Below are 25,296 nucleotides of genomic sequence, written 5' to 3'. Positions count from 1 at the left end.
CGCTGTATCAGTGAGGGGCAGCAGGAGTGATTAAATCAGCTGGGCTGGCAAGGACCTTTGCCCTCCTGATATTCGTGGATTACGGGATTGGGGTTTGAGAAATGGGAACTGGGCCCAGTGACTGTTGACTGTAGTTCCCCACTGAGATGTTCTCTGGGGCCAAAAGATCAGAGGGAAGATAAAACTTTTGGAAGTGCTGATAAGACAACAGAACCAATGGTGGAAAAAAAAAAGGCTCCACTTGGAAATGAATTCAATTTAGAGAAATACCCTGTTTGCTATAGAAATAAAACTACCTAAAGGAGTTCAAGCCCACGTGTTCTCGTCTCTTTTCTGGGAAAGAGACAGAGTGGCAGATCTTAATTCCAGTTGAAGAGAAAGAGGTGAGAGACAAAATGTCTGCCCCTCACTGGAGACCCCTTATTTCTTCCTGGAACCCTTAGTCTTTCTTGATCTGGTCATTACAGGGTTACAAGTTATAAGTTAAGGGGAAGGAGGTAGGGAGAGAAGGTGGGGAGAAAGGGAAAGGAGAAAGAGGAAAGGAGCCTGTAATCCCAGCACTTTGGGAGGCTGAGGTGGGTGGATCACTTGAGGTCAGGAGTTCGAGACCAGCCTGGGCAACATGGGGAAACCCCGTCTCTACTAAAAATATAAAAAAATTAGCCAGATGTGGTGGCACATGCCTATAATCCTAGCTACTCAGGAGGCTGAGGCAGGAGAATGCCTTGAACCGAGGAGGCAGAGGTTCCAGTGAGCCAAGATTGCGCCACTGCACTCTAGAGCCTAGGTGACAGAGTGAGACTCTGTCTTGAAAAAAAAAAAAAAAAAGAAGAGGAGAGAGAGAGAGAAAGAAAGAGAGAGGACTTTCCCTCTGCCAGGCACCTTTAATTTTGAATTAGGAGAATTTGGGTAAAATAAGGCAAACATTTTGGTTGTAAATATTATTAGACATGCGACTAGGTTACTGGAAGAAGTAAGTCATCAGGCCACCTTCACCCAGCGGTATTAAGGACAGGATTGATTACTATCATTTTTTACCTGGATTTTCCTTAGAGTAGAAGAATGGACAAGAGACACCTTTAGAGAGTCTTTCCATATAGTTTCCACTTATTTCACCCATGGAATCTCCATAAACTTCGTTTTTCCCCTTCTAAACCTTCCCAGAATTCAGGAGGTAAGCTTGTATTCAGACAACCAAAAATACTGCAAAGTTTGCTTACAAGGAGTCCCATGTCCCCGGCGCCTATCCCACATCTAGCAGGTGGCTCAATTCACGTGGGCTGAACTGCACTGGACTTCTCTGCTGGCTGTCAGGTCTCGCTCATCTGGAGAGAATATTCTGCAACCCCCAGGCTCTTTACCAACACCACTGGTTCCTTGTAAACAGGTGTGTGGGGGTTGGGGATTGGTGAGTATTCAGACAATGTCTTCAAGGGACAGTGCTATCTACTATTTTTTGGTTTCTGTTTACAAGTAAAGGAAAGTTTGAAAGTGGCATTTCCCTATGTAGGACGTTTCCTAGTCAGCTACTAACTTAGGCATGGAACTGCTCGTTTTCCACGCAATTTGACCACTCCAGTGATATCCCACTCCAACTTCACGGGAAGGAGTTGAAGTCTGTTATCTGTTACCATCAACGACTGGGGGCGCCTTTTAAAAAAATTTAGCTTGGGTGGTTGAGATGCAACTTTTATCCCACTGAGGGCATTGAGGAAGGGCTTAGTTATGGATGCCCTCTCTTGTACCCTCTTTTTCTATAACCTGATGAATAGTGTCTGGACCTCTAGTTTTAGAGAGCTGGGCAAGAAAAAGGGGGAAGGTCATTTTGACTCCTCCTAAAATGTAGCTGAGGCTTGTCGCTTAGAAGAACCATCAAAACTGCAGGCCAGGAGCTCCTGCCCAGGTACTGCATCACTGCTCTCAACTCCAGCCCAGAGCAAGCACATCCTTTTGGAATTTTAAGGGTTCAATATCAGAATCTAAAACTTTGATGCAGGCCAGGCATGGTAGCTCACACCTGTAATCTCAACATTGTGGGAGGATCACTTCAGACCACGAGTTTGAGACCAGCCTGGGCAACATGGTGAAACCTCCATTTCTACAAAAAAAAATTTTTTTTTAAATTTTTTAATTAGCTGCATGTGGTGGTGCTTGCTTGCCTGTAGTCCCAGCTACTCCGGAGGCTAAGGCACGAGGATTGTTTAACCCCAGGAGCTCTGCAGTGAGCTATGATTGTGCCACCGCACCCCAGACTGGGTGACAGAGTGAGACTCTGCGTCTACAAAAAAAAAGTTTGATGAAAGGGGTGACAGATGGATGAAAGACACTCTACCTGCTGGGCACCTAGTCTGTGCCTTCTGTGGGCTGTGGCCAAGGTCCCCAAAGATGGGGCTGACTCAACCAGGAGATATGAGAGGTTCCTGATACTGCTTGGGAGAGGAGGTTAATATGTCTCTTGGTAACAGTCCCTTATATCAACCTGACATTGAGAAAAAACAAAAACAAGAAAAGACACAAAAAGAAAAAAAAATCAGACCCATTTGGACAAAGCAGAAAATTGACTAGGGAACAGTCCAGGAAAAATGTCAGCAGCAATCACTGTCTGCTAATCCCAGCCCAGTTTTAATTGGCATCTCCCTGGCACTCTGGAGTATTTATTCTATGAAAGATTTAAGCCAGTTTGGTTTTGAGAAGAGCCATCCTAATCCCCTCTGTGTAACTTTTTAACTTAATGTTGGTTACCAAGTTACTTAAGGAGCAGAGTAGAAGAATTACTCTCCCTCCTACAAACGTGATTAACCTGTTTTAGCTTACTTTTCCTAAAGTCTCCAGGGCAGTGCTTTAGGAAAGGACAAGCCAAAGACAGGAGGAAGAGAACAGCAGAGGGAAGGGAAGGGAAGCAGGTGACCACGGGGAGGGTGTGACAGTCAAGCTGGATGCGGAGCCAGAGCTCAGGTTCCTCTGTTCACACAAACCAGGTGAAGAATGAGCTCGCGGGGTAGAGTTTGAGGGCTCTCATCTCTTTTTTATCGTGTCACTTTTTATCTGTCCTTCAAGGGCACAGAGAAGAAAACACAGAAGACACAAATAATTCAAGGCCACATGCATGGGACCGGGGCAGGCTGCCAAGCTCTTCTTTCGTTCCTTCTCTAATCATTCATTCCCTGAAGCTGATAGAAGACTTCAGGATTAGAGCTTCAACTGTGGTCATCGAAGCCCACCAGGATGCAACCACAGATCCCAGACTGGCCCCACGGTTCTCTTCCTCCCCCAGCCTTCTCCTCAGTGCCACTATTGGGAGCTCTTTCTGTGTCTCCAGGGGTTCTCAGATAACCAGGGTCCCAGGTGAATTCCCGACAAACACAGATGCACCATGTCGTTTGCCTGGGTGTCGCTGGCCCTGGCTGCTGGGGCGGACTGGCCTGCTGCTTGGTGCAACACCCATCAGTCACTTCTGCCAAGGCCCCTACTCTGTCCTGACCCCTGGTGGAGGCCATGGGGTTGGGGCACTGGGACTGGGATAGGAGATGAACATGACAGCTTTTAGGAAGAAGGTATCTTGGTTTCCTCCAGAAAAACCCTTCCATTTCTTTAAACCCACCACAAGCCACTTTGAGGGACTGCCTGAGCACCCCATGTTCCCCATCGACCTCCCCTCTTTGCCCTCCCACTGACTCCCCGACCCCCGGCGGGCGCAGGTCGGTACTCACGCTGCTGGGGTGGAGGACGGGCAGAGGCAGCAGCAGGAGTGGGACGCAGACGACCAGCAGCAGCTTCCGGGCTCGGAGCAGGCCCTGCAGCAGGCCCATCGCGCCTCTGTCCTCCCCAGCTCGTCCTCGGACCCCGCTCTGCCGGCGAAGGGCTTCCTCCCTGGGCACTGCTCTCTATCCAGAAAGACTTCTTAAACCTTTCTTGGCTTCCAAGAGTCCTCGTCGTCTTGGGGGCAGAACTGGAGGGCAGTTATACCCTCGCTGTTTCTGCAAGAGGCTGGGCTCCCGGCCTCCTGCTTTAGGTGGGATTGATGAGCATCGTTTTGTGACCCGCAAAAAGGAACTGGGAAAGGATGATAAACGGGGGCATAGTGGGCCTTCTCTCGGCTTGATTAGTAATAGAGTAACTTCATTCTAGGTGTCAGCAAAAACCCTCTTAATCCATTAAGCCACACCTTTGCTGCTGCTGCTCGGCCTTGAAGAAATCATTTAAAAGCTTAAAAACATTAAAAACGCTCAGAGCATGTTGTGCTCTCCATCAGTTTTCCTCCCTCTGATGACCTATTTTGGGGAGTCCTTGTTTCATCTCCTACCTGGGCTCCCTGTTGGTAAGAATCTAGTAGCCCCTTTCCTTAAAACAAGCACCTGAGCTTGTCAGAGTTGCAGGCGGACTTCAGGTGGGGCTGCTGGTCGCTCCCAGGACCTGGTACCTTAACGCTGTTCACATGTCTTTCCCTCAGATTGGTTCCCTACTTATAATTTGCCTTGAGCCTGGGCCTCCAAAGCAGAAAAGAAAAGTCCCCACAACATTCCTTTTTATCAAAGGACAAAAACTTACTGGAGGCCCACCTTTAACTTTCATCCACCAATGGGAAGCTGGGACAGAGGCAGTAGCTCCGCCCACTCCTCAAAGCCAATCAGCAAATTGAAAAGAAAGAGTTAATTTCTCTCCCCGAGGCCGCTCTTGATTGGTCACAGCGGGGGCTTGCTGATTCCGCAGAACCTAGGCAGCCTGCTAAGCTTATTTTTCAGTTTCTCCAACTTCCTACGGCTGGAGTGATGACCATCATCGTAAACATAATCTCACGTACCCAAGCACAGCTTTATTGTTTCGGATCATAGGACACAGAGCTTTCGCTGGGAGGGCCACCTGCTGATCTAGACCTTAGGAAGGGAATGTGCCTGGTGGCAGGGAGAAAATGCAACATTCCTTCTGGAGAATTTGCCTTAGAGTGTACAAAGTTAAGCCTTTCAGACTTCCCTGCTGGCAAAGATCATTTGCCTCAGCACCAGGGGGGGATATAAAGGGTCTAGGCCAGCAGAGGGTATGAGCCCGTGAGAAAGACTCCAGATCTTTTGGGAAGTATAGCTGCCTCCCTGGCAAAGTCTAGATGCCAGTCTCATGCCCACATGTCAGTGGACTCTGGCTAAAGTAGGTGCTCAAATGCTTCTCTCTGAGGCTCTCCAAAAAGGAAACCAAAGCCCTTCTTTGGCTGGTACAAAAGGAGGGGGTGGGAGGGCAGGGAAGAAGTTGATGAGTTCAGGGACAAGGTCTTAGCTGCAGTTGAACTCTGGAATTTCTCCTGCTTACAGCTTGGAAGAAGTTGTTGGCTTCTTTTCTCACAACGGACATGTGGATTTGGGGCAAGGAATAAAAGCAAAAGCAAAAGCTCAAACATTCTGTAAGTAGTGGTTCCTGGCAACATGACCTTACCTTGATCTGGGAGATGCTGAGCAGAGTCAAAGGGTTATAAAACCCACGTTGTCTTGAATTCACAGAACACAGGAATGGCGTTCCAAGATCTGCACCTATACTACTTGGAAATGATCCCCAGGGTAAAGTGACCAGGGAAGTCACCCAAAAAACAAATTCTTCTTGACTTTTAAGGCAGGTGCAACTGTGGACAGCCCAGGTCCCCTTTGAAATTATCTTGCCATCGTAGGATGGGCTAGGATGACTCAACTCTTTAAATGCATGTTAAAGACTGGCTACTGTATTTACTACATTCTGACCTCATGTTTTTTGGTTATGATTTTGAAACTCAGAATGAACAATACCACGTGTGATGTTTTGGTCGCAAACATTAAAGACACCAGATAATTATAAGCAGCTGTGGAAGTCAACATCCACTGTTAAACCCATGAACCATTTCAAATTCCTCAGTGAGATACTCTGAGATAACAAAGATTCCAGTGAGCAACTCAATCATGACATTTTTATTATACCATAGACGAATATTTGTTAAATAAAAATAGGTACAGCAAGTGATACAATAACACCAGTAGTTCTCCTTCAGAACTCTACCCATTTTTCAGAGGAAGGAAACACTTTTCCAGAATACAATGCTCAAGAAATGTAAGCCAGATCCCACTTGTATGAGGTATCTTAAGTAGTCAGACTCTCAAAATCAGAAAGCAGAATAATGGCGCCAAGAGCTGGGGCAGGCAGGGGGAAGCGGGAAAGGGGAGTTGTTCAATGCGTATAGAGCTTCAGAATTACAAGATGAGAAAGTTCTGGGGGTCTGTCGCACAGCAGCATGCATGGAGTTAACACTGCCATACTATATGCTTAAAAATGGTTAAGATGGTAAATTTTATGTGATATGTTTTTTACCACAATAAAAAAAAATAAGATATTGAAATGGATTAGGAAAGTAAGGGGTGTTGTACAAAGTAATTTAACAAGCATTTAATTTTAGACTGTTGGACCTGCAGAAATACTTTGATTTGTTAGATTCAAGGTGAGGTGACAGAGCAATGAAGGTTTCAGCAGTTAAATGTTTGTTGATGTCTCTTGAGTGACGCTGACACTGGAGATAGCTGTGAGGATGCCAACGATGGAGGAAACGTAGAAAGGTTTTAGATCGTGGGCCGGGCATGATGGCTTACGCCTGTAATCCCAGCACTTTGGGAGGCTGAGGCAGGCAGACCACTTGAGGTCAGGAGTTTGAGACCAGTCTGGCCAACATGGTGAAACCCCATCTCTGCTAAAAATACAAAAAAAATTAGCAGGGCATGGTGATGTACACCTATGGTCCTGGCTACTTGGGAGGTTGAGGTGGGAGAATCGCTTGAACCCTGTAGGCAGAGGCGCCACTGCCCTCTAGCCTGGGGACAGACAGAGACTGTCTCAAAAAACAAACAAACAAAAACAAAACAAAAAAACCCACAAAGTTTTTAGATCCTAAAATTTGTCAGCAGAAATGGTTACATAAGTCATGGGCAAGTTTCCACTATAAACATCACACTCCCATATTATTCTAATAGTAACTATAACCAAATGTGACCCCTTCATGACTATAGTTGTGTAGAGTGTGGCACTAATGAGGCAAAATAGGAGACCCTGTTTGTCTGTCTAGTCTACATTTCTACTGTTCCTTGGGCAAAGAATAGGGTTTTCTGGCTGCTGGTGGTGATCATAGTATTCGATTCTGCATGTCAATGAAGTCATTGTTATAAAACTGTGGGTAAACAATTATCTGCATTCAGATTAAAATAGTTTTTAGGATTCTAGTTACTGAAAACGAGTCTTCATCTGTCTTTAAAAAGGTCATGTCCTTCTTTTTTCTATTTTTTTTCAGTCATTGATTGCCACAGAAATTCAGGCCCCAATTTGTGTTTAATTTTTTTGTTGCTGGGTGAATGTTCCTGGGAACCATCCTCCCATTCATGGATTTCTTAACTACTGGGAGCAGCCATCTACATAACATGGTGGTCAGGGACTACAAGGGTGGGCCTTTCTATCTGATGATTCTGAGTACAAGAAAGTTTTCAGATCCATTGTCAAGGGAGTGGAGCCTCAGGGCGGGACACTGACTATCAGGGTATTGCACAGTGTCTAGGGACTGAGGCCATTGCTCATCCACTCCCCACCTGACATCGAGGAAAAGTACAAACAGTGAAGGTAGGCTACCATGTTTATCTGGGCGATCCCAACACTGTCTGTACACTGACTTTTGCTTTATTTAAACAATGATACCCAGAGAAGACTGACAGACAGTGAGTGTTAGAGTGTGGGTCAGCAGAGATAGAGCAAAGGTCAAGCAGAAGAGTCTTGGAGATGCATCAAAAAACAGACACAAAGATACATGGAACTGGGCCCAAATATAGAGCAGCAGAGATACCAACTAAAATAAAACAAAGAAAGAAAGAGACAAGCAGAGTGACCGTGTCAGAGAGAACATGCACATTTAGAAAGAGAAAGATGGAACAAAAAAAGCATGTATCAGAATCTGCATTTGGAGGAGGTGAAACAGCGGTATGGTCAAGGAATGAGAAAGAGAGACTGAGACTTACCAATCTTCTGAGCCTGAGAATATCAGGATGCAAACTGTGTTTTTCTCTGATGATGGATACCTTCTTCCTGCATCCCAGCATTTCTCTAAAAAGATCATGCAGGTAGCACTGCTAAGCAAAGCTTATTTGCTCAAAGATTTTGAAGGAGTCCAGACCTCATCATTACCAAATGACAATTGTTAAATACCCATTTCAGAATCAAATTTAGCCCAATAAATCCTCACTCATTCAAAGATCAGACTTATTGCAGCTTTAGCTTGCAGAACACAGCTGTAAACTTAGGAGAAGCCAGAAAGATCTCTGAGCTAATGAGGAATCCTTATTAGGACCCAGACACTCGACCCCTAGCAGAGGCCTTCATCTATTAACTCTTATTTAACATAGAATTATAACAAGCCTGGCTATCTTAGTGTGTAGGCGATGGCCAGCTAAGAAAGAACAGACTGTGAAGGGCAAGTTGTATTGGCAACAAAGAAAAATATGCTGTAATAGTCTGACAGTGAGGGAGACAGCAGAAAAACTCAGAACTGAACACAGAATGAGGAGTCTGGGACCTCTCAGCGTCGATACAAACAGTTGAGCAGACTTCTTAGGTCCAGGTGCTCTCCTTATAGCATCTCACAGTTAAACAATTGTAGCAACTTCATAGGTAGGAGTCTTAGAGATTATCTTATCCAACTCCTTCATTAGAATATTTAAATGATGATATGGCTGGGTGCAATGGCTTGCACCTATAATCCCAACACTTTGGGAGCCTGAGGCAGGTGGATCACTTGAGGCCAGAAGTTCGAGACTAGCCTGGCCAACATGGCAAAAAACTGTCTCTACTAAAAATACAAAAATTAGCCAGGTGTGGTGGTGCACGCCTATAGTCCCAGCTACTCGGGAGGCTGAGGCAGAAGAATCACTTGAACCCAGGAGGCAGATGTTGCAGTGAGCCGAGATAATGCCACTGCACTCCAGCCAGGACGACAGAGCGAGACTCCATCTCTCTCATATCACACACACACACACACACACAAGAATGTTTAAATGATGATCTTACACTAAACAACAGCTTAAGGTGATATGTACGTATAGTTTAAATAGATATCGAGTCAATATCTCTAAAAGGAAAGTTTTGGCATTTGAAAGGGTAGAATTCTGTCTTCTGAAAATCATTTTTATTTGGAGCATTTAGTGCTCTGATGATGCTAAATTATTTTCACATGAAGACAGACAGGCACAGGCCTTCATGCCACCTTGTTCGTTGGGAGACTCTTTCTGCATTAGCTTGGTTTTTCTGTTCAAAGACAAGGTGTGACTGGATCAGGCTGTTGGCCCCTTCCTGTTTCTCTTCTGCGTTAAGCCAGCTTTCAAAAAAGAAGAGTTCAGACAGAAAGGTCATAAAATTACTGATTTTCTAATGGATTCTTCTTGGCAGCTTTTGGAAAAGTCAAGAAGTATATCCTTGGCAAATAATATATTTATTTGGGTATAGCTCTAGTTTCTTTATATTTACTATAGAACCTCTGGAAAAATGTTCATTCATCCCAGCACCCTAGTCCCTTAGGACCGAGGAATCTGTCCCCCATCTTCCTGCCATGATGTCTCCTTTAGCTCATTCCTCACTCTTTTTTTAATTTTTTTTTTCTTGAGACAGAGTCTCACTTTGTTCCCCAGGCTGGAGTGCAGTGGCACGATCTCAGCTCACTGCAACCTCTACCTCCTCGGTTCGAATGATTCTCCTGCCTCAGCCTACTGAGTAGCCAGGATTACAGGCATGCGCCACTGTGTCTGGCTGACTTTTGTGATTTTAGTAGAGATGGGTTTTCACTGTGTTGCCCAGATTGGTCTTGAACTCCTGACCTCAAATAATCCTCCCATCTCAGCCTCCCGAAGTGCTGGGATTACAGGCATGAGCTGCTGTGCCTGGCCTGTCCTCACTTGTGAGTGTGTGTGGCGGGTGCTCTGGGTTGAAGCATATTGGACTTCTGCCTGCCACAGGCAACCCATTCTGCCCATGGAGGCATCTTGAATTACCACTCCAGCCCTTCCAGGTCACATGATGGCATGAATCAGATGTGTCTTCCAGGAAACTACAAGGAGAAAAGAGCATCGGGGTTACTCTGTTTGATCTCTGCTGCTCTGTGTCAGCGGTACGTGTTTTGTTGCTGGTCTCTGTAAATGGAGTAGAGAATGAAGACTTTCTGGATTACTGTGCTGATCCCTGCTCCGAGGTCCTGGTGTGGGCCAGTCTCTCAGGGAGGTACTCCCGGCTGTGAGGAGCGCATCAAGTCATGCCTCAGGGCCTGGAAGAGGCTAACGAGGGACTGCGCCCAGATGTCCTTCTGATAGCCGTGGGACAGGGCTGTGCGGTAGGCCACATAGGCTAGGGTCAGCACTGTCCTTTCAAAGTCTTCTTTCTTGAGGATGCCAGGGTGGCTGGAGAGGCTGGCGCTGAGCCGGCGGATGTCTGGGATGCTCTTGGGGATGACATTGTTGCAGACGGTGCGGAAGTCCGAGGCCTTCCGCAAGGAGGCCAGCTCCTCGTCCTTGATGGAGATCTGCAGGTCAGGGCTGATCTCAAGTTCGGCCAGCAGGAACTGGTGAGAAAAGTGAATGTGCAAAAATATGAAGTGGGGCATTGATGAGGACACAGTTGTATTCATTATCACGCACCTTCCCTTAGGGAGGCAGCTGCCAGAAGAGCTTTGGAACCCAAGAGACCTGAGTTCCAGTTCTGACTTTCTCACTTGCTGTGTGACCTTGGACAAGTTACTTAACTTCTCCGAGGCTCACTTTCCTTCTCTGTGTAAATAATTAGTAACAGCATCTACTTCACTGGGGTATTGTGAGAGGTAAATAAGACAAATATGGACAGAGCTAATACAGTACCTGGTTCAAAACCAGTATTTAAGGGACTAATTATAGTTTCCAGTGTCCTGGGTAAATTCCTTCTTCCCTTTCTTTCTCCCACCCAACAAAGATCATCTAAAGCATCAACTATTTCGGATAAGTTTAAGGCAGAAGCTGGGAGACTTTCTGCATTAGCTTGGTTTTTCTGTTCAAAGACAAGGTGTGACTGGATCGGGCTGTTGGTCCCTTCCTGTTTCTCTTCTGTGTTAAACCAGCTTTCAAAAAAGAGTTCAGACATAAAGGTCATAAAATTACTGATTTCTTTTTTTTTTTTTGAGATGGAGTCTCACTCTGTCACTCAGGCTGGAATGCAGTGGCACGATCTCAGCTCACTGCAACCTCCACCTCCTGGGTTCAAGCGATTCTCCTGTCTCAGCTTCCCAGGTAGCCGGGATCACAGGCGCCCACCACCATGCCCAGCTAGTTTTTCGTATTTTTAGTAGAGATGGGGTTTCACCATGTTGGTCCGGCTGGTCTCGAAAACTCCTGACCTCAGATGATCCCCCAGCCTCGACCTCCCAAAGTGCTGGGATGACAGGCATGAGCCACTACGCGGAGCCAAATGACTGATGTTCTAACTGATTCTTCTTGGCAGCTTTTGGAAAAGTCAAGAAGTACATCCTTGGCAAACAATCTATTTATTTGGGTATAGCTCTAGTTTCTTTATATTTACTATAAGACCTCTGGAAAAATGTTCAGAGTTTGAAGGATGCAGAGGATTGTGTTAGGAATCAATTGGGATACAGAGATTTGCCCTTGTCTCTCACCTGCCCACTAAGCGTAGGAGCTGGGTCTGCCATGCACTTCCCTGCGTAGTGCCAGGCTCACAGTAGGGACGGAATGACTCCAAATCCTAACTCTTCTCTCTGTCTCTGTCTTCCCCTGCCCTAATTTATCCTCCATGACACTGTCTATGAGCTTTCTGAAATATAGATCTCTTTGTATGACTCCCATGTTCAAGACTAGGCAAAGACTCTGCATTTCCCAGTCTGGTTCCCAAGGCAGAATTTGAAATCTCTCCCCTGACTTAACTACATGGCTACAGCAAGTTATCTCTTATTTTATTTTATTTTTTTTAAGATGGAGTCTCGCTTTGTCACCCAGGCTAGAGTGTAGTGGCATGATCTAAGATCACTGCAACCTCCACCTGCCAGGTTCAAGTGATTCTCCTGCCTCAGCCTCCCAAGTAGCTGGGATTACAGGTGCACGCCACCACACCTGGCTAATTTTTGTATTTTTGGTAGACATGGGGTTTCACCATGGTGGCCAGGCTGGTCTCGAACTCCTGACCTCAGTTGATCCACCTGCTTCGGCCTCCCAAAGTGCTGGGATTACAAGCATGAGCCACCACACCTGGCCCAGCTGTCTCTTTCTTAACCAGACAGTCCTAGTGCATGGAGTCAGAGGATGTCACAGCTGGAAGGGAATTTTGGACAGCATAGTTGAATTCTCTCATTTAACAGATGAGGAGAGTCAGGCCCAGAGAGAAACTATGGCTTATGCAAGGTGGCACAGCAGACGGGTGACAGAGCCAGGACTAAAGCTCAGATCTCGAGCCTGGAATCATAACACTGAGACAATCTGGGCGGTCTTGGGAAACTGACCCTGTGGTTTGGAGGAGGAGTGGGGTCTCAGTGATGCAAGGTGAGAGGTAGTGGAAGACAGCCGGTAGGGTGGTCCGTGGCTTCCAGAAACCCAGCTGGGCTGGCAACTCATCCAGACAGCACTGCTGTCACAGCATGCAGGGCCTTGGAGACATGGCTGCACCCAGACAACGGCTTGGCATTTCCTGGCAAGTCCTGCCTCAGGGCCTTTGCTTGGGAATTTTGCCACATTCTTCTGCCTGGGCACCAGGATTGATGCCTATGGGTCAAATCTAATTTTAATTTAAACTGAACTGAACTCCTAACGCCATCATTCTCTGTTATAGCATGTGGGAAAGACAGGAGGCATGAGGAATACTTTATGAATGAGCAAGATTCTGTGACCTCTACAAATTAGGCTATTCCCTACCACAGCAGGGGTCACTCATGGTCAGGGGCTCAGGTCACTTCTCCTTTTCCAAAAAAGAGAGAGAGAGTGCAGTGCCTTTTGGGTGACGTGGATTGAGCACGTTCCCCTCTGCCTACCTCGAAGAGCAGCTCCACCTCCTCCAGGGAGGTCTGCAGGACTGGGTTCAAAGGCAGTGATGAGGACCTCTTTGGCCGGTGGGCAGCAGGGAAGAGCACGGCTGAAAGAAAGAAAACAGTGAGTTCCTGGCTGCTGTGTGTGCCCAGACCTTTTCCCTCTGATCCACCTGCAGGGTAGTCAGGGAGTCTTAAAAATGGACTGACTTGGCCAGGCTTGGTGGCTCATGCCTGTAATCCCAGCACTTTGGGAGGCCGAGGCGGGTGGAACACCTGAGGTCAGGAGTTCGAGACCAGCCTGGTCAACATGGTGCAACCCTGTCTCTACTAAAATTACAAAAAAATAGCCAGATGCGGTGGCAGGTGCCTGTAATTGCAGCTACTTGGAAGGCTGGGGCAGGAGAATTGTTTTAACATGGGGGGTGGAGGATGTAGTGAGCCGAGACTGCGCCATTGTACTCCAGCCTGGGCAACAGAGCGAGACTCCACGTAAAAAAAAAAAAAAGGACTGACTTGACAGTGATGGTGGACACAGAGTGAGGAGAGAGGTGACACACCCCCCTGGTGTGGCCCAGAAAGCTCTCAGGCATGTCAGACCAGTGGCTGAAAAACTGGCTGCTCATCAGAACCATCTGAGAAAACGAGAAAAGAAAAGGAAAGAGAAAAAGGAAGAACCATCTGAGAAAGTTTTGTAAAATCTATATGCCTAGGGATACACATGCCTTAGGGAATTTATATTAAACCAAAGCAAAATAAAGCAAAGCAGAAATGATGAGCAAACAAAAAGCTCCAAAGTCAATAAGTGAGTTCGCTGAAAACACTGTTCCCTGATAGCACTGCACACATCTTAGCATGTTATCACTATGAAGTGCTGGTTTATGCCCTTTTAAATCAGAAGATCAGGCTTCTGGCTACCTCAGGCTCATCCAAAATACAGCTGCCAAGAATCTGAACACAGGTGACAAAATAAAGGAAGAGAGTGCACAAGACCCTGGCCCTTGGATCTAGGGCATCATTGTGGGGTCAAGCTCAGAGCTTTCCCCAAGGGCTGACTGATTTCTTTTTTTTGTTTGTTTGAGATGGAGTCTTGTTCTGTCACCCAGGCTGGAGTGCAGTGGCACAATCTCGACTCACTGCAACCTCTACCTCCTGGGTTCAAGTGATTCTCCTGCCTTAGCCTCCCAAGTAGCTAGGATTACAGGTGCGTGCCACCATGCCCGGCTAATTGTTGCATTTTTAGTAGAGACAGAATTTCACCATGTTGACCGGGCTAGTCTTGAACTCCTGACCTCAAGTGATCTGCCTGCCTCAGCCTCCCAAAGTGCAGGGATTATAAGCATGAGCTACTGCGCCCAGCCAAGGCTGGCTGATTTAGGAATACATTTAGTATAAAGTCAGTGACTTGACAGTGCTGTTCCCCAGTGGTTGCATGCAGAAGTGGTAACTGGAGGAAGATGAATGACCACTAGAGGTGCACAGGACAGCAAGAATTAGGCACTGGCTGGGGTCAAGTGAGGGAGAAGACAGAACATCAGAGGGTACAGGAAAGATCATTATAAATTGCAGTTCTCCAGGACCAGGTCAGGCTAGGAGCAAATAGCCCTGGTCACCTCCACGGCCCCTCTGGGGAGCAGGCACTGTGCAGAAATGATCGGCAAGCCCTCCGCCAGCTGATAAAAAAGGTACAGCTTCTTTAAGACACTTGATTGTGATCTACCAGAAAACTGGGGAAATAACGGTAAAAATCGAGACTATAAGGTGTTGGCACCCCCTGAAGTTGTACAGGCATATTTTGCTTAATCATACATGGCAGCTCTGCTAGTTGATAATAGTGCCCTTAAGCCACTGAGAAAAGGTCAAATTATGTTCAGTGTACGCAGTTAAAGAAGGCAGGCTGGGCACGGTGGCTCACGCCTATAATCCCAGTACTTTGAGAGGCCGAGGTGGGCAGATCACATGAGACAGGAGTTTGAGACCATCCTGATCAACATGGTGAAACCCCATCTCTACTAAAAATACAAAAATTAGCTGGACATGGTGGTGTGTGCCTGTAATCCCAGCTACTTGGGAGGCTGAGGCAGGAGAATTGCTTGAACCCGGGAGGTGGAGCTTGCAGTGAACCGAGATTGTGCCACACTGCATTCCAGCCTGGCGACAGAGTGAGACTCTATCTCAAAAAAAAAAAAAAAAAAAAAAAAGGAAAAAAAAAAGGCAGAGAAGGATGGAAATCATTTTAGAAGGATTTCCATCAGAAGTGATAAAAAAAAAAAAAAAAAGGAAACATCTTTAACTTAGAGGAACTTTTCTGTAAAGCTCACTGGTGGGGATCTCCCATGTCCCAGAAAAGCCTGATGGATGTATCATAGTATTGCTGTAAATTACTTTCTTAGTAACTCATTTATGATCGATACCACAAGTTCCTCAAGGACTGGGATCCATATAGTTTAATATTTCTGTACCCGTGGCAGAGCCTGGCAGGCATCTGGACTGTGTGCCAGGCATAGCTGTTGATGACCAAATCCCTGCACTAATGGTCGCCTCGGCCAGCAGAGTGACCAGCTCTGTTTTGCCAGACCATGCTCGGGGAAGAAGCCATCAGCTCCATGGCAGTATTCACTAGCCCGGCATTTCAGCAGAGTTTATACTCTGCCAAAAAAGAGCCAGTTTCCCACAGAATCATAGATTTCATGGCTTGAGGAAGCCTTTGCCCCTGTTCATCCACTGCCAGTGCCTGTAGTGTCAGGTGGAACGCAGGAGAGTGAGGTGTCTGTGACGCCACTAGTTCACACTGTTAGAGTCACCAAAGTGGTTTCTTGAACCTGGCTCCAGAGTTCTGATTTAACTGAATCAGAGTGCAATGAACACATTATGATTTCGTAAAGCTTCCTAAGTGCTTCTAATGACAGCCAAGGTTGAGAACCACTGTCCTAGTGAGTGAGCTTGACCTGAAATTGTGTGGAAGACGCTGACCCTAGGCTGTGTGGCCGCTCTCTGGTTAGACTGGTGCTTCTGAGCCTTGACTAGACATTCGATTCATCTGGGCACTTTTAGAAACCCGAATACCCAAGACCACACCCCAGGCCAATCTGTGGGCATCTCTGGGAGTGAAACGTAGGCACTGGGACTTTTTCCAGCTCCCAGGCTCCAGTAGGCAGCCAGATCTGTGTTATCCACATCACAGGCCGATGGTGTCCTTCTACCATAAAACAATTCAGAGTTCTTGCCTATCTGATGGGGCCTTACAAGGCCAACTGAAGAGACCAAGGTCATCACGTTCTTGGAGGTGAGGAGTGCAGGCACAGAGAGGGCATGGGCTTTGTCTCTGCTTTCTCCTTGGTATGAGATGAGTTGGTCTTAGGTCAAGGTGTGCCTGTTTCTTTCTTCATGCTCTTCTTTTCTTCCCGCCAGGAAGAAAGGGGGTGGATGAAACCCCCTTCTTAGGATAGGATCTAAGAGCCACTTTACTTCTTTAATTCTGCTAGAATTTATCTCTTATTGCCAAATTAAAGGTATTGTTCCCTTAAAAAAAACACACAAACAAAACAAAACAAAAAAAAAAACCCCTCAGTCCCAGCAGATGAAGGCGATAGGGAGGGAATGTCAGGGCGTGGAGCCCTTTCTTTTCCCTGTAATCACAGCCAGCCTGTGGCTGCCTGCCTGGAAGTTATTCATGATCTTAGACCTGGACTTTCTTCACTCAATTGTTGCCCTGCGAACAGCAACATGCCTTTAACATGCTCACCCCAGGTGGACCCCTAGTTCTCAAACAGCCAAGAAGAAAATACTTCCTGATTCAAAGCTGAGCTTGATAATGGAAACTCTGTCATTTCCAATAGCTCTTGGTATCCTACTGAATAATAACATAGTTTGGTGGAGACTTAGAAATAGCTTCAGCCTTCAGGCAAGGGGAATGGCTATTGCTTTACGATGTAAGTTTGTACCAGGCGCGGCAGCTCACACTTGTAATCTCAGGACTTTGGGAAGCTGAGGCGGGTGGATAACTTGAACCCAGGAATTTGAGACCAGCCTGGGCAACAAAGTGAGACCCGTCTCTACTAAAAATAAAAAAAATTAGCTGGGCATGGTGGCACATGCTTGTGGTCCCAGCTACTTGGGAGACTGAGGCAGGAGGATCAATTGGGCCTGGGAGGTCAAGGCTGCAGTGAGCTGTGATTAGCTACTGTATGCCAGCCTGGGTGACAGAATGAGACCCTGTCTCAAAAAAAAAAAAGAAAAAAAAAAAAAAAGAAAAAGAAAAAGCCAAGCAAATGGGAGAAAGCATTTCCAATGAATGTAACTGATAAGGATCAATATCTAGAAGCTAAGAAAGAGGTCCTACCAATCCATTTAAAAAGCAAAAAATCAGAATGTATGTGTGGGAAGTACAGGAATCTTAAAGATGGGTCTCTCTCCCTCCCTTCCTCACCCCCACCCCTGTGCTGGTCCACCAGCCCTAGCAGTGCTGCCCCTTGCATTTCTATGGCTGCTTTGACCTTCTGCATTGGGCAGGGGTAGGGAAGGTTGTGCCCCTTAGGCTGCTGGAGTGCAGCCAGCTCTAGGGCAGACATCTCAGTGGTTCAGCAGCCGCCCAGATCTGACTCCCTGTGTGAGGCAAGACCTAGAGGGAATCTCCACTGGAGAGGCTGGAGGTGGTGGGTGAGAAATAGCTCTATCTGATCAATGTCAAAACACAGAGGTCAAATTTCACAATGTACAGTCACTCCAAGATGTTCTTGTCCATAATGACAAAGGCTGGACCCCACCAGAAATGCTGATGGCTGAAACAAGGGCTGGCAAACTCCAAGATGTATATGTGCAAAGCTGGAAACTAGACTTGCTCCTACATTTTAGAAAATCCTGTTTCCGCCGGAAGACTTTCCTGGGAACCCCACTGTACAGGGTTGTTTTCCTTCTCTATCTCTATCTTTCTTTATCCAGGCCACATGTTTTGCATCTTGCTGCACACCACCCTGAAAAGTTTCATCAGGGTTGCCAGGCCCTGGGAGGGAGCGAATGGGCTGTGTGCAGCCTCTGCCTCACCTCTCTGTGTGTGTAATGCAGTGCTCTAGGTGCAGTCTCAGGATACGTTTTGGAATGATTTAAGAAAACATAAACCAGGTAGTGATAAAACCAAACCAAAACAACAGCCGTGGAGACTCTTCAGGGCTTTGCTGGTTTTTCTTCCTTTTCCTTCTGCTCCATCCCTCAAACTTACGGAGGTCGCTTAAAGTTCAGCTCCCTGCTCCCTGCTCCCTGTGAGTAAAGTGCTCTGGGCAGCCCAGCCTTCGCAAGGCTGATGGGAGGGAGGCCTGAGTGCTCCTCCCTGGATGCCCATTAGCAATGGCATCCCCTCTAAGAGTGGGATGGGGAGATCAGAGACTGGCAGGAGGATCCCACGCCTCCCAGGTGCTGCCTGAGCACTGAACCTCAGACAAGAAGGTTGGTGTGACATGTATGTTAGAAGCACGGACTTTGTGCATCTTTTGCTTGTGTACAATTGGGCCCATTTGTTTACTTTCTTCTCCATTCAATGCTCCCCGCCCAGTCCACTGTCCAGGCGTTTCTTCAGGATGTGAATGTGTCCATGAGGGCCACTCAGTGTGTCTGTCCTAAGGGCCCTGAGATTCAATGGTCAACTTGCGTGGAAGTTGGCTGCCCAGGCTGGCCATGGGGTGGGGAAACCAAGCGCTGCTCAGTTCCTCCTCGATTCCCTGCCCAAATGAGCATCTAGGACACATGGGACCAACCAGCATAGAACAAGTGACTCACTTGCTAAAGGTCATGCCACATGGACTGAGTTAGTCCGGGAGCTGGATCCAGAGTTCATGATTCATGTGTTATAGCGTGTTCTGTCTACGTCTTCTGCTGAGAGATACCTCTGGAGCTTAGACTAAAGCTCTTAACATGTGGAGCTCAGATATAATAATGCAATAGCTCAGGGGCACCCACTGTGTGCCTTGTGCTGTCCATAGGTACCTCGTGAGGTAAATATGAACTTTCCATTTTATAGATGAAGAAACTTGGAGGTTAAGAAAATTGCCCTAGGCCATCCAACTTATGTGAGGTAGGGCTGGGATTAAAATCCAGATCTCCAAGGCTGCAAAACCCAATCTCACTGATAAGTGAACAATTCTCTTTTTTGTAGGTACCTCTGCCCAGAGACTGGGCATTCTTCAGTTCTGAATAATGCCAGAAAGGATAAATGGTAGTTAGTGATGAATGAAGGAATGCCTATGCATTTGGTAGAAAATGTATTCTTAAATGGATCACACATATTTTTCAAAACTCTGACTTTGACTTGTAATAATGTGATATGCAAGGTAAAAGGACTACTTTTAGGATCACTCTCCTGCTTTGATTCTCCTTTTCTCCCTCATTGTTCCTCTTTTTTTTTTGGAGACAAGAGTCTTGCTCTGTTGCCCATGCTGGAGGGCAGTGGTACAATCTTGGCTCCCAGGTTTAAGCGATTCTTGTGCCTCAGCCTCCTGAGTAGTTGGAACTACAGGTGCCACCATGCCCGGCTAATTTTTTTTTTTTTTCTCCAGTGGAGACGGGTTGTTTATCATGCTGGCCAGGCTGGTCTCGAACTCCTGACCTTAAGTGATCCTCCTGCCTCAACCTCCCAAAGTGCTGGGATTACAGGTGTGAGTCACCGCGCCTGGCCCTTTATTGTTCCTTTGCAATCGCTTGGCAAAAGCACAATCCAGCTCTACCCATTCCACACCTGCCCCTGTGCACCTGAATGTGGCTGGAGAAAAAAGCTCTTTGTGATGACTCTATTTAAAATTACAACCCTCTGGACTCTCTAGCCTCTGTCCCTACTTTATTATCATCCAACAAATCACATATTTTAAAATATAAATATATTTGTTGCCTGTTTCCTCTCACTAGAGGGTATGGGATTTTGTCTATTTTGTTCACTGTTGTACTCCCAGTGCCTAGCATCATGCCCCTTCCTGTTCATCAAAAGAATAAATAATCCCATAGGAACACATTACCTGCCCTGTTCACTAAGCTCTATTCTTTTCAAATAGAGTGCCTTACAAAATCTTTCCTTTTCTAATAGGGTGAATCTAGAGTTTATTTGTGATTCTCGGTCTTGGCTAATGATCAGAAAGTAGATGTTGACTTCTGTCTCCACCACACCCTCCCCTTATCCCTGAGGAGTCCCTGTTTGGGCCCGGAAGAAGCTATTTTTTCATTGATCTCAGTGAGTGCTGTCCCCTACCTCCTCCACACCTTAGCCCTTCAAAACTTTCTTGCCTAGACAAACAGCCAGAGGCACTCCAGTGGAGTAGCCTGCCTTTGTTGGGCAGCCCGACCTTCTCTTTGACTTTCTGTAATCTGGGTTAAAAGTCTCTTTCTTCTTTCCTCCCATCCCTCCGATATGTTCAGTAGCACAGTATTCAGGCTAATCATGCTTTCCCCGGAACTGTGTGTAGTATTTGTGGCAAATAGCTTGTTGGAAAGGATTCAAGCTGCAGACCATCTCAAGCCAAACTACAACTGTATTTTTAATGAATCAGTTGAAGCAACTCGATGGAAAGGACAGTGGGTGTGGAAAGAAAAAGCTCTCGTTTGTAAAAGATCTTTTGCCAGATCTGATGGATGTCATTTACTTTTTGGCTCCTGGACCAGCCCTCTGTAAACACAATGCTATTCTGAGCAAGCCAGGGTCTCGTCCCTGTGCGTGGGGATCCTCTGGGAGAGCTCCTGAGAGGGCTCTGGCAGCCAGCTCCTCTTGGCTGGAAAGCTCCACCATGTAGGGGGAGCTTGGGGTTGCCGGGAGCAGGTGAGTGGCCCATGGGGATGGAGAAATATGCAGAGCGGACGAATGAGCACGGGGCACTCTGACAGCAGATGGACCTCGGGGATCAACTTCAACCCTGCCCTTGCAGCTGGGGGAACTGGGGCACTTCACTTCTTGCCTCACTCTCCAGTTTTCTTACCTGTAAATGGCCAGGATAGCACCTGCCTCATGGAGTTACTGTGGAGTGAGAAGATGGCTCTGCATGGGGCACCTGGGCAGTTAATACTTAAAACAATTTTCTTTTTGGACACAGGGTCTTGCTCTGTCATCCAGGCTGGAGTGAAGTGGCTCAATCATAGCTCTCTGCATCCTTGACCTCCTGGGCCTAAGTGATCCTACCACCTTCATTTCCTGGCATTAAGTGATCCTACCACCTTAACTTTCTCAGTAGCTGGGACTACAGGCATATGCTGCTACACCCAGCTAATTTGTTTTAATTTTAATTTTTTAAGACATAGGTTGGGGGGGGTCCCACTATGTTTCCAGGATGGTCTCGAACTCTTGGCCTCTCAGCCCCCTGAGTCACTGGAATTACAGGTGTGCACCACCATGCCCGGCAGTCAGTGAGTACTTACTGAGTACTGACCACAGGCCTTTCCCTCATGGAACATTCATGACTGAGGACACACACAATCCTAAAATGGACACCTGAAAATGACATAATTTCCATCAAAAAAATGGAAGGGCTGCTCTATTAAACTACTTAAAAAATAATTTGTGTGTATTCAACAAAAGCATAGATATTCATATTCCTTAATAGATGCATATTTGTTTCTCAAGTATGGCTAGTCCTCCCCCTTCCAGTAGTGCCCTGGCAGGACCTGGTATGTGCTGGGACGTGGGCCACCTGTGTGTGTGTTTGTGTGTGTGTGTGTGTGTGTGTGTGTGTGTGTGTGTGTAGATGTGGCTTTCCTGGCTTGGCCACAGGTGAGTCATTTGGTCTTCATCAAGCTGGTGGGGCTGGAATGGGTGATCCTGGATCCTGGCATGGAAAGCTGCCTCCCAGGGTGGAATCCTAGAGAGCGCTTAGGGAAAGGCTGGGAGGATGGTAGGAAAAAGACAGTCCTAACAGCAGGGTGCATATTGCCTGTGGGTTTACGTCTACATTTCTACGTGTTGGAGCAGGAGGGTAGGAGGATGGACATGGGGTAGCGGTGGGGCGGGGTCTGAAGGGCAGGGGGTGGAAGAGGAAAATCTCAGGAAGACATTGCCCTAAGACTTTCCAAAGGGAGTACTTTGAATTGAGGCTGGAGGTAGGGTGCGGGGAAGGATGAAGGTGAAAGAATAATACATTTGGAAAAACTGTTATTCATTTGGGTGTGACTCCTATTCCGTCTTAAAAAAAAGATGGCAAGAACTGTGTATTTCTTTTATAATTAGAAGAAAATGTTAAAAATGAAAAAATAAAAATCAGCTACATGGAAGACATTTGATGATGGTTGGAGGGACTCCATATCGTTTGTTGACTCTGAGCGCTGACTTGAGCCATTAATCTAGCACGTCACATCTGCTGCCTCATAGTGGCCTCGATATCAGATGGGCTGGCTTTGAGTCAGTGGATCGTGAACTCACTGTGGAAAGACCTTCCCCGTTGTGGAAGGACATGGTCCAGAGAAGCTGCTCCCAGAATGTTGCTAGATTCCCCTGTTAAGAGCCTCAAACTTCCTTTAATGAAAAATTTTTATTTTTCAAAAATGGGCAGGCAATAGCTAATATTTATATTGTGCTTTGTCATTTACAAAGCATTTTCAGCTATATTTTTGAATATGACCCTCACAGTAACACCATGAGGGTGAGTTTTATTGATGTGATGGATGTTAATGTCACCTGTTAGTCAACTAAAGCTCAGAGAGGTTAAGAGACTTGTCTGAGATCACACTGCCAAATAGAGGTGGAATTTAAATCAGGTCCCTTGCAGAATAGCTCATGATGTGGCTGTTATGTTTATAAGCCATATTGCAAATCAGATGATCCCTTTTGGCTTTGTAACAGCCTGTGCATTAGGAAGAGTGGGCATTATTATCCCGTTTAATAAACAAATCTCCAGTGTGACAAAGAGGGGAGCGACAGAACCCAGCTCCAAGATCTCTTTGCTCTTTACTTCCAAGTGCTACCTCAAAGTTTGTGCACATTACTAACAGGGAGGTGTGACAACAGAGTGACTATAGTCAATAATAATTTAATTGTACATTTAAAAAGAACTAAAAGAGAGCCGGGCACTGTGGCTCACACCTATAATACCAGCACTTTGGGAGGCTGAGGTGGGCGGATCACTTGAGGTCAGGAGTTTGAGACCAGCCTGGCCAACATGGTGAAACCCCATCTCTGCTAAAAATACAAAAATTAGCCACGTGTGGTGGTGGGTGCCTGTAATCTCAGCTACTCCGGAGGCTGAGGCAGGAGAATTGCTTGAACCTGGGAGACAGAGGTTGCAGTGAACTGAGATTGCACCACTGCACTCCAGCCTGAGACTCCATCTCAAAAATAAATAAATAAGTAAAGAAATAACAAATAAAAATAATAAAAGAGTATCATTGGATTGTTTGTAACACGAAGGATAAATGCTTGAGGGGATGGATACCCCATCTTCCATGATGTGATTATTATAAACTGCATGCCTGTATCAAAACATCTAATAGACCTCAGAAATATAAACAACTACTATGTACCCACATAAATTAAACATTAAACATTAAAAAAGGAAAAGGGAGGGGTGTACATGTGCATGTGCGTGTGTATGCAATGTTGTTATGGGAAAAATGAAGAATGCTGTATTATTTGTTTCTGGGCAATGATCACTTCACAGCTCAGCTCAAAAGACTTATATCCCTGTTAGAGATTAAGTCTCTAATATCAGGTTGAACCGTGAGGAAATAAAACCCAGCATAAGTCCAGTAGCTTTTGTTTCCCTCCCATTTCAGATCCTTCTCTCGCGCTGCTCTATCCCCACTCTGGCCACTCCTTCCTTCCCTGACACGGTCCTTGAGAAGCAAGCAGGAGGTGCATCCATGCCACCATGCCAGTTGCCTTCCAATTTTGCATCTCTAGAAACACCTACTGGCCTCACTTGAAGGAGCCCATTCTTGTTGCAGTTTTTTCTGGGAGAGTGAACTCAGTTGACTTTAGGCAGTGGAAAGATTTCCATTCATATTGGTGAAGAGTGGGCAGTGCTGTGGGTACCTCCTTTCCTAACAGTGATAAACTCGGGCTCGAGGTGCTCCCGGTGTCTACCAAGCAGAGCCAGTCCCAGGGAAATGGAGAAAAGATGCCATCCAGCTAGGAGGAACTACATCCTGAGAGGGAGGAAGTCAGTGATGACAGAACAGCCTTTTCTGGGGCCCCTTCCTTTGTGAGGAGGTGGTGGGGCCGGTGGGTGCGGCGGAGGCTGAAAGGTTGCTCTCCTCACCTGCCCACCTCTGGCTGCAGAGATGCATCCCCTCCTGGTGAGGAGGCAACGTCCTGTAGATCTTCTGCTCTCGTTCCCCCAGGGAGCAGGCCTTTGGCATCCCAGCCCCCATCACTCCATCATTTTAGCAGCAGACCTCAGCACCTGCTCTCCAGACGGTCTGGCCCAACTGCTGCAGGTGGTGGGGGCAGTCGAGGAAATGAGTTCTCTCTGGGATACCAGAAAGGGATGCTCTCTGGGTTCTCCACCTCGACCTAGTTCCCCCAGGGGCTTTGATTTTTTTCCAGTGTCATTTCCCCATCACCCTCTAAGAAGGGGGAACATGTCAAGAAGCATCAAGCAATTGACAGAGATTAGATAAAAGGAGAGTGCGGGGCTTCTAAGGTACTTCCCTCCAAATTTTGAATTGCATTTAAAAAAGAATAATGAGCATCAAACAAACAAATGAATAAAAAGCAACTCACCCTTGCTCCACCTGTGGCACATAGAAGCCTGAGCATTGTAATACAACAGCAGAAGCAGCAACATCTTCCAATGCATCTTGTCCTTCAAAAGGTGACAAATCGACCCTCAAGCCCAATGGAACCCCAGTAGCTGCAGGTATGCCCACGCTGTTCTTCCCAACGAGATGATGGAGTGCTTCCCTCCCTTCCTTTTGCAGACGTGCAGAAATGCCTACTCTGCCTCAGAAGGCTGGAGGCTGAAGGCTGCGTCCTGGGTGGGACAGGAGTCAGTACCTCTCTTCATTTGACTCTCTCTGGGATTGGGGGACTGGGCTTCCACAGAGAGACTCTGTTTTTGAGCACATCTGGAGTGACTCACGGGGCATGTGATCTCCTTGGCAGTGGGGCGGATAAATATAATTTCTGTACTTGAGTTCCATGTGTTGGATGCACCCACTGGAATTTTTTCTTTAACAAACAGACCCGCGGAACTTGTTAGAGAGCCCGGCGAAGACTTGGCTGCTCTCCCCTTCCACACATACGATACCAGAGCCAGGGGCGAGGGCTGGAGGCAGAGTTGGGAGCCTGCCTGGCAGACACCAGGGCT

The 25,296-nt window shown here is 46.7% G+C and overlaps 2 protein-coding genes across 3 annotated transcripts in view; both read right to left on the bottom strand.

The window, feature by feature from the left end:
* SLC13A4 (solute carrier family 13 member 4) overlaps positions 1 to 4,498 on the bottom strand; it is a 46,677-nt gene extending 42,179 nt beyond the window's left edge. For both annotated transcript variants that reach the window (XM_010374634.2, XM_010374635.2), the window contains exon 1: positions 3,711 to 4,498. In XM_010374634.2, the coding sequence (XP_010372936.1) occupies positions 3,711 to 3,809 (99 nt within the window). In that variant the 5' untranslated portion in view covers positions 3,810 to 4,498. The remainder of the gene's footprint in view (positions 1 to 3,710) is intronic.
* A 1,406-nt stretch (positions 4,499 to 5,904) lies between these two features.
* Positions 5,905 to 25,052, bottom strand: FAM180A (family with sequence similarity 180 member A). Its single transcript, XM_010374633.2, has 3 exons — positions 24,711 to 25,052; positions 13,034 to 13,134; positions 5,905 to 10,591 (listed from the first exon to the last, which is right to left on the bottom strand). The coding sequence occupies exons 1-3, from the start codon at positions 24,784 to 24,786 to the stop codon at positions 10,247 to 10,249; spliced, it is 522 nt and encodes a 173-aa protein (XP_010372935.1). The 5' UTR covers positions 24,787 to 25,052; the 3' UTR covers positions 5,905 to 10,246.
* Positions 25,053 to 25,296: the final 244 nt, after the last annotated feature.

The sequence above is a fragment of the Rhinopithecus roxellana genome, chromosome 6, assembly GCF_007565055.1.
Source record: "Rhinopithecus roxellana isolate Shanxi Qingling chromosome 6, ASM756505v1, whole genome shotgun sequence".
Classification (NCBI taxonomy): domain Eukaryota; kingdom Metazoa; phylum Chordata; class Mammalia; order Primates; family Cercopithecidae; genus Rhinopithecus; species Rhinopithecus roxellana.
This window is presented reverse-complemented; position numbering and strand designations above follow the sequence as displayed.

Excerpts from the sequence above, each read along its gene's own strand:
- FAM180A (XM_010374633.2), bottom strand. The coding sequence starts at position 24,786 with ATGCATTGGAAGATGTTGCTGCTTCTGCTGTTGTATTACAATGCTCAG. Across the intron at positions 13,135-24,710 it reads GTGCCACAGGTGGAGCAAGG|CCGTGCTCTTCCCTGCTGCC; the intron begins GTGAGTTGCTTT and ends TCTTTCTTTCAG. Across the intron at positions 10,592-13,033 it reads AGGTGGAGCTGCTCTTCGAG|TTCCTGCTGGCCGAACTTGA; the intron begins GTAGGCAGAGGG and ends TTTTCTCACCAG.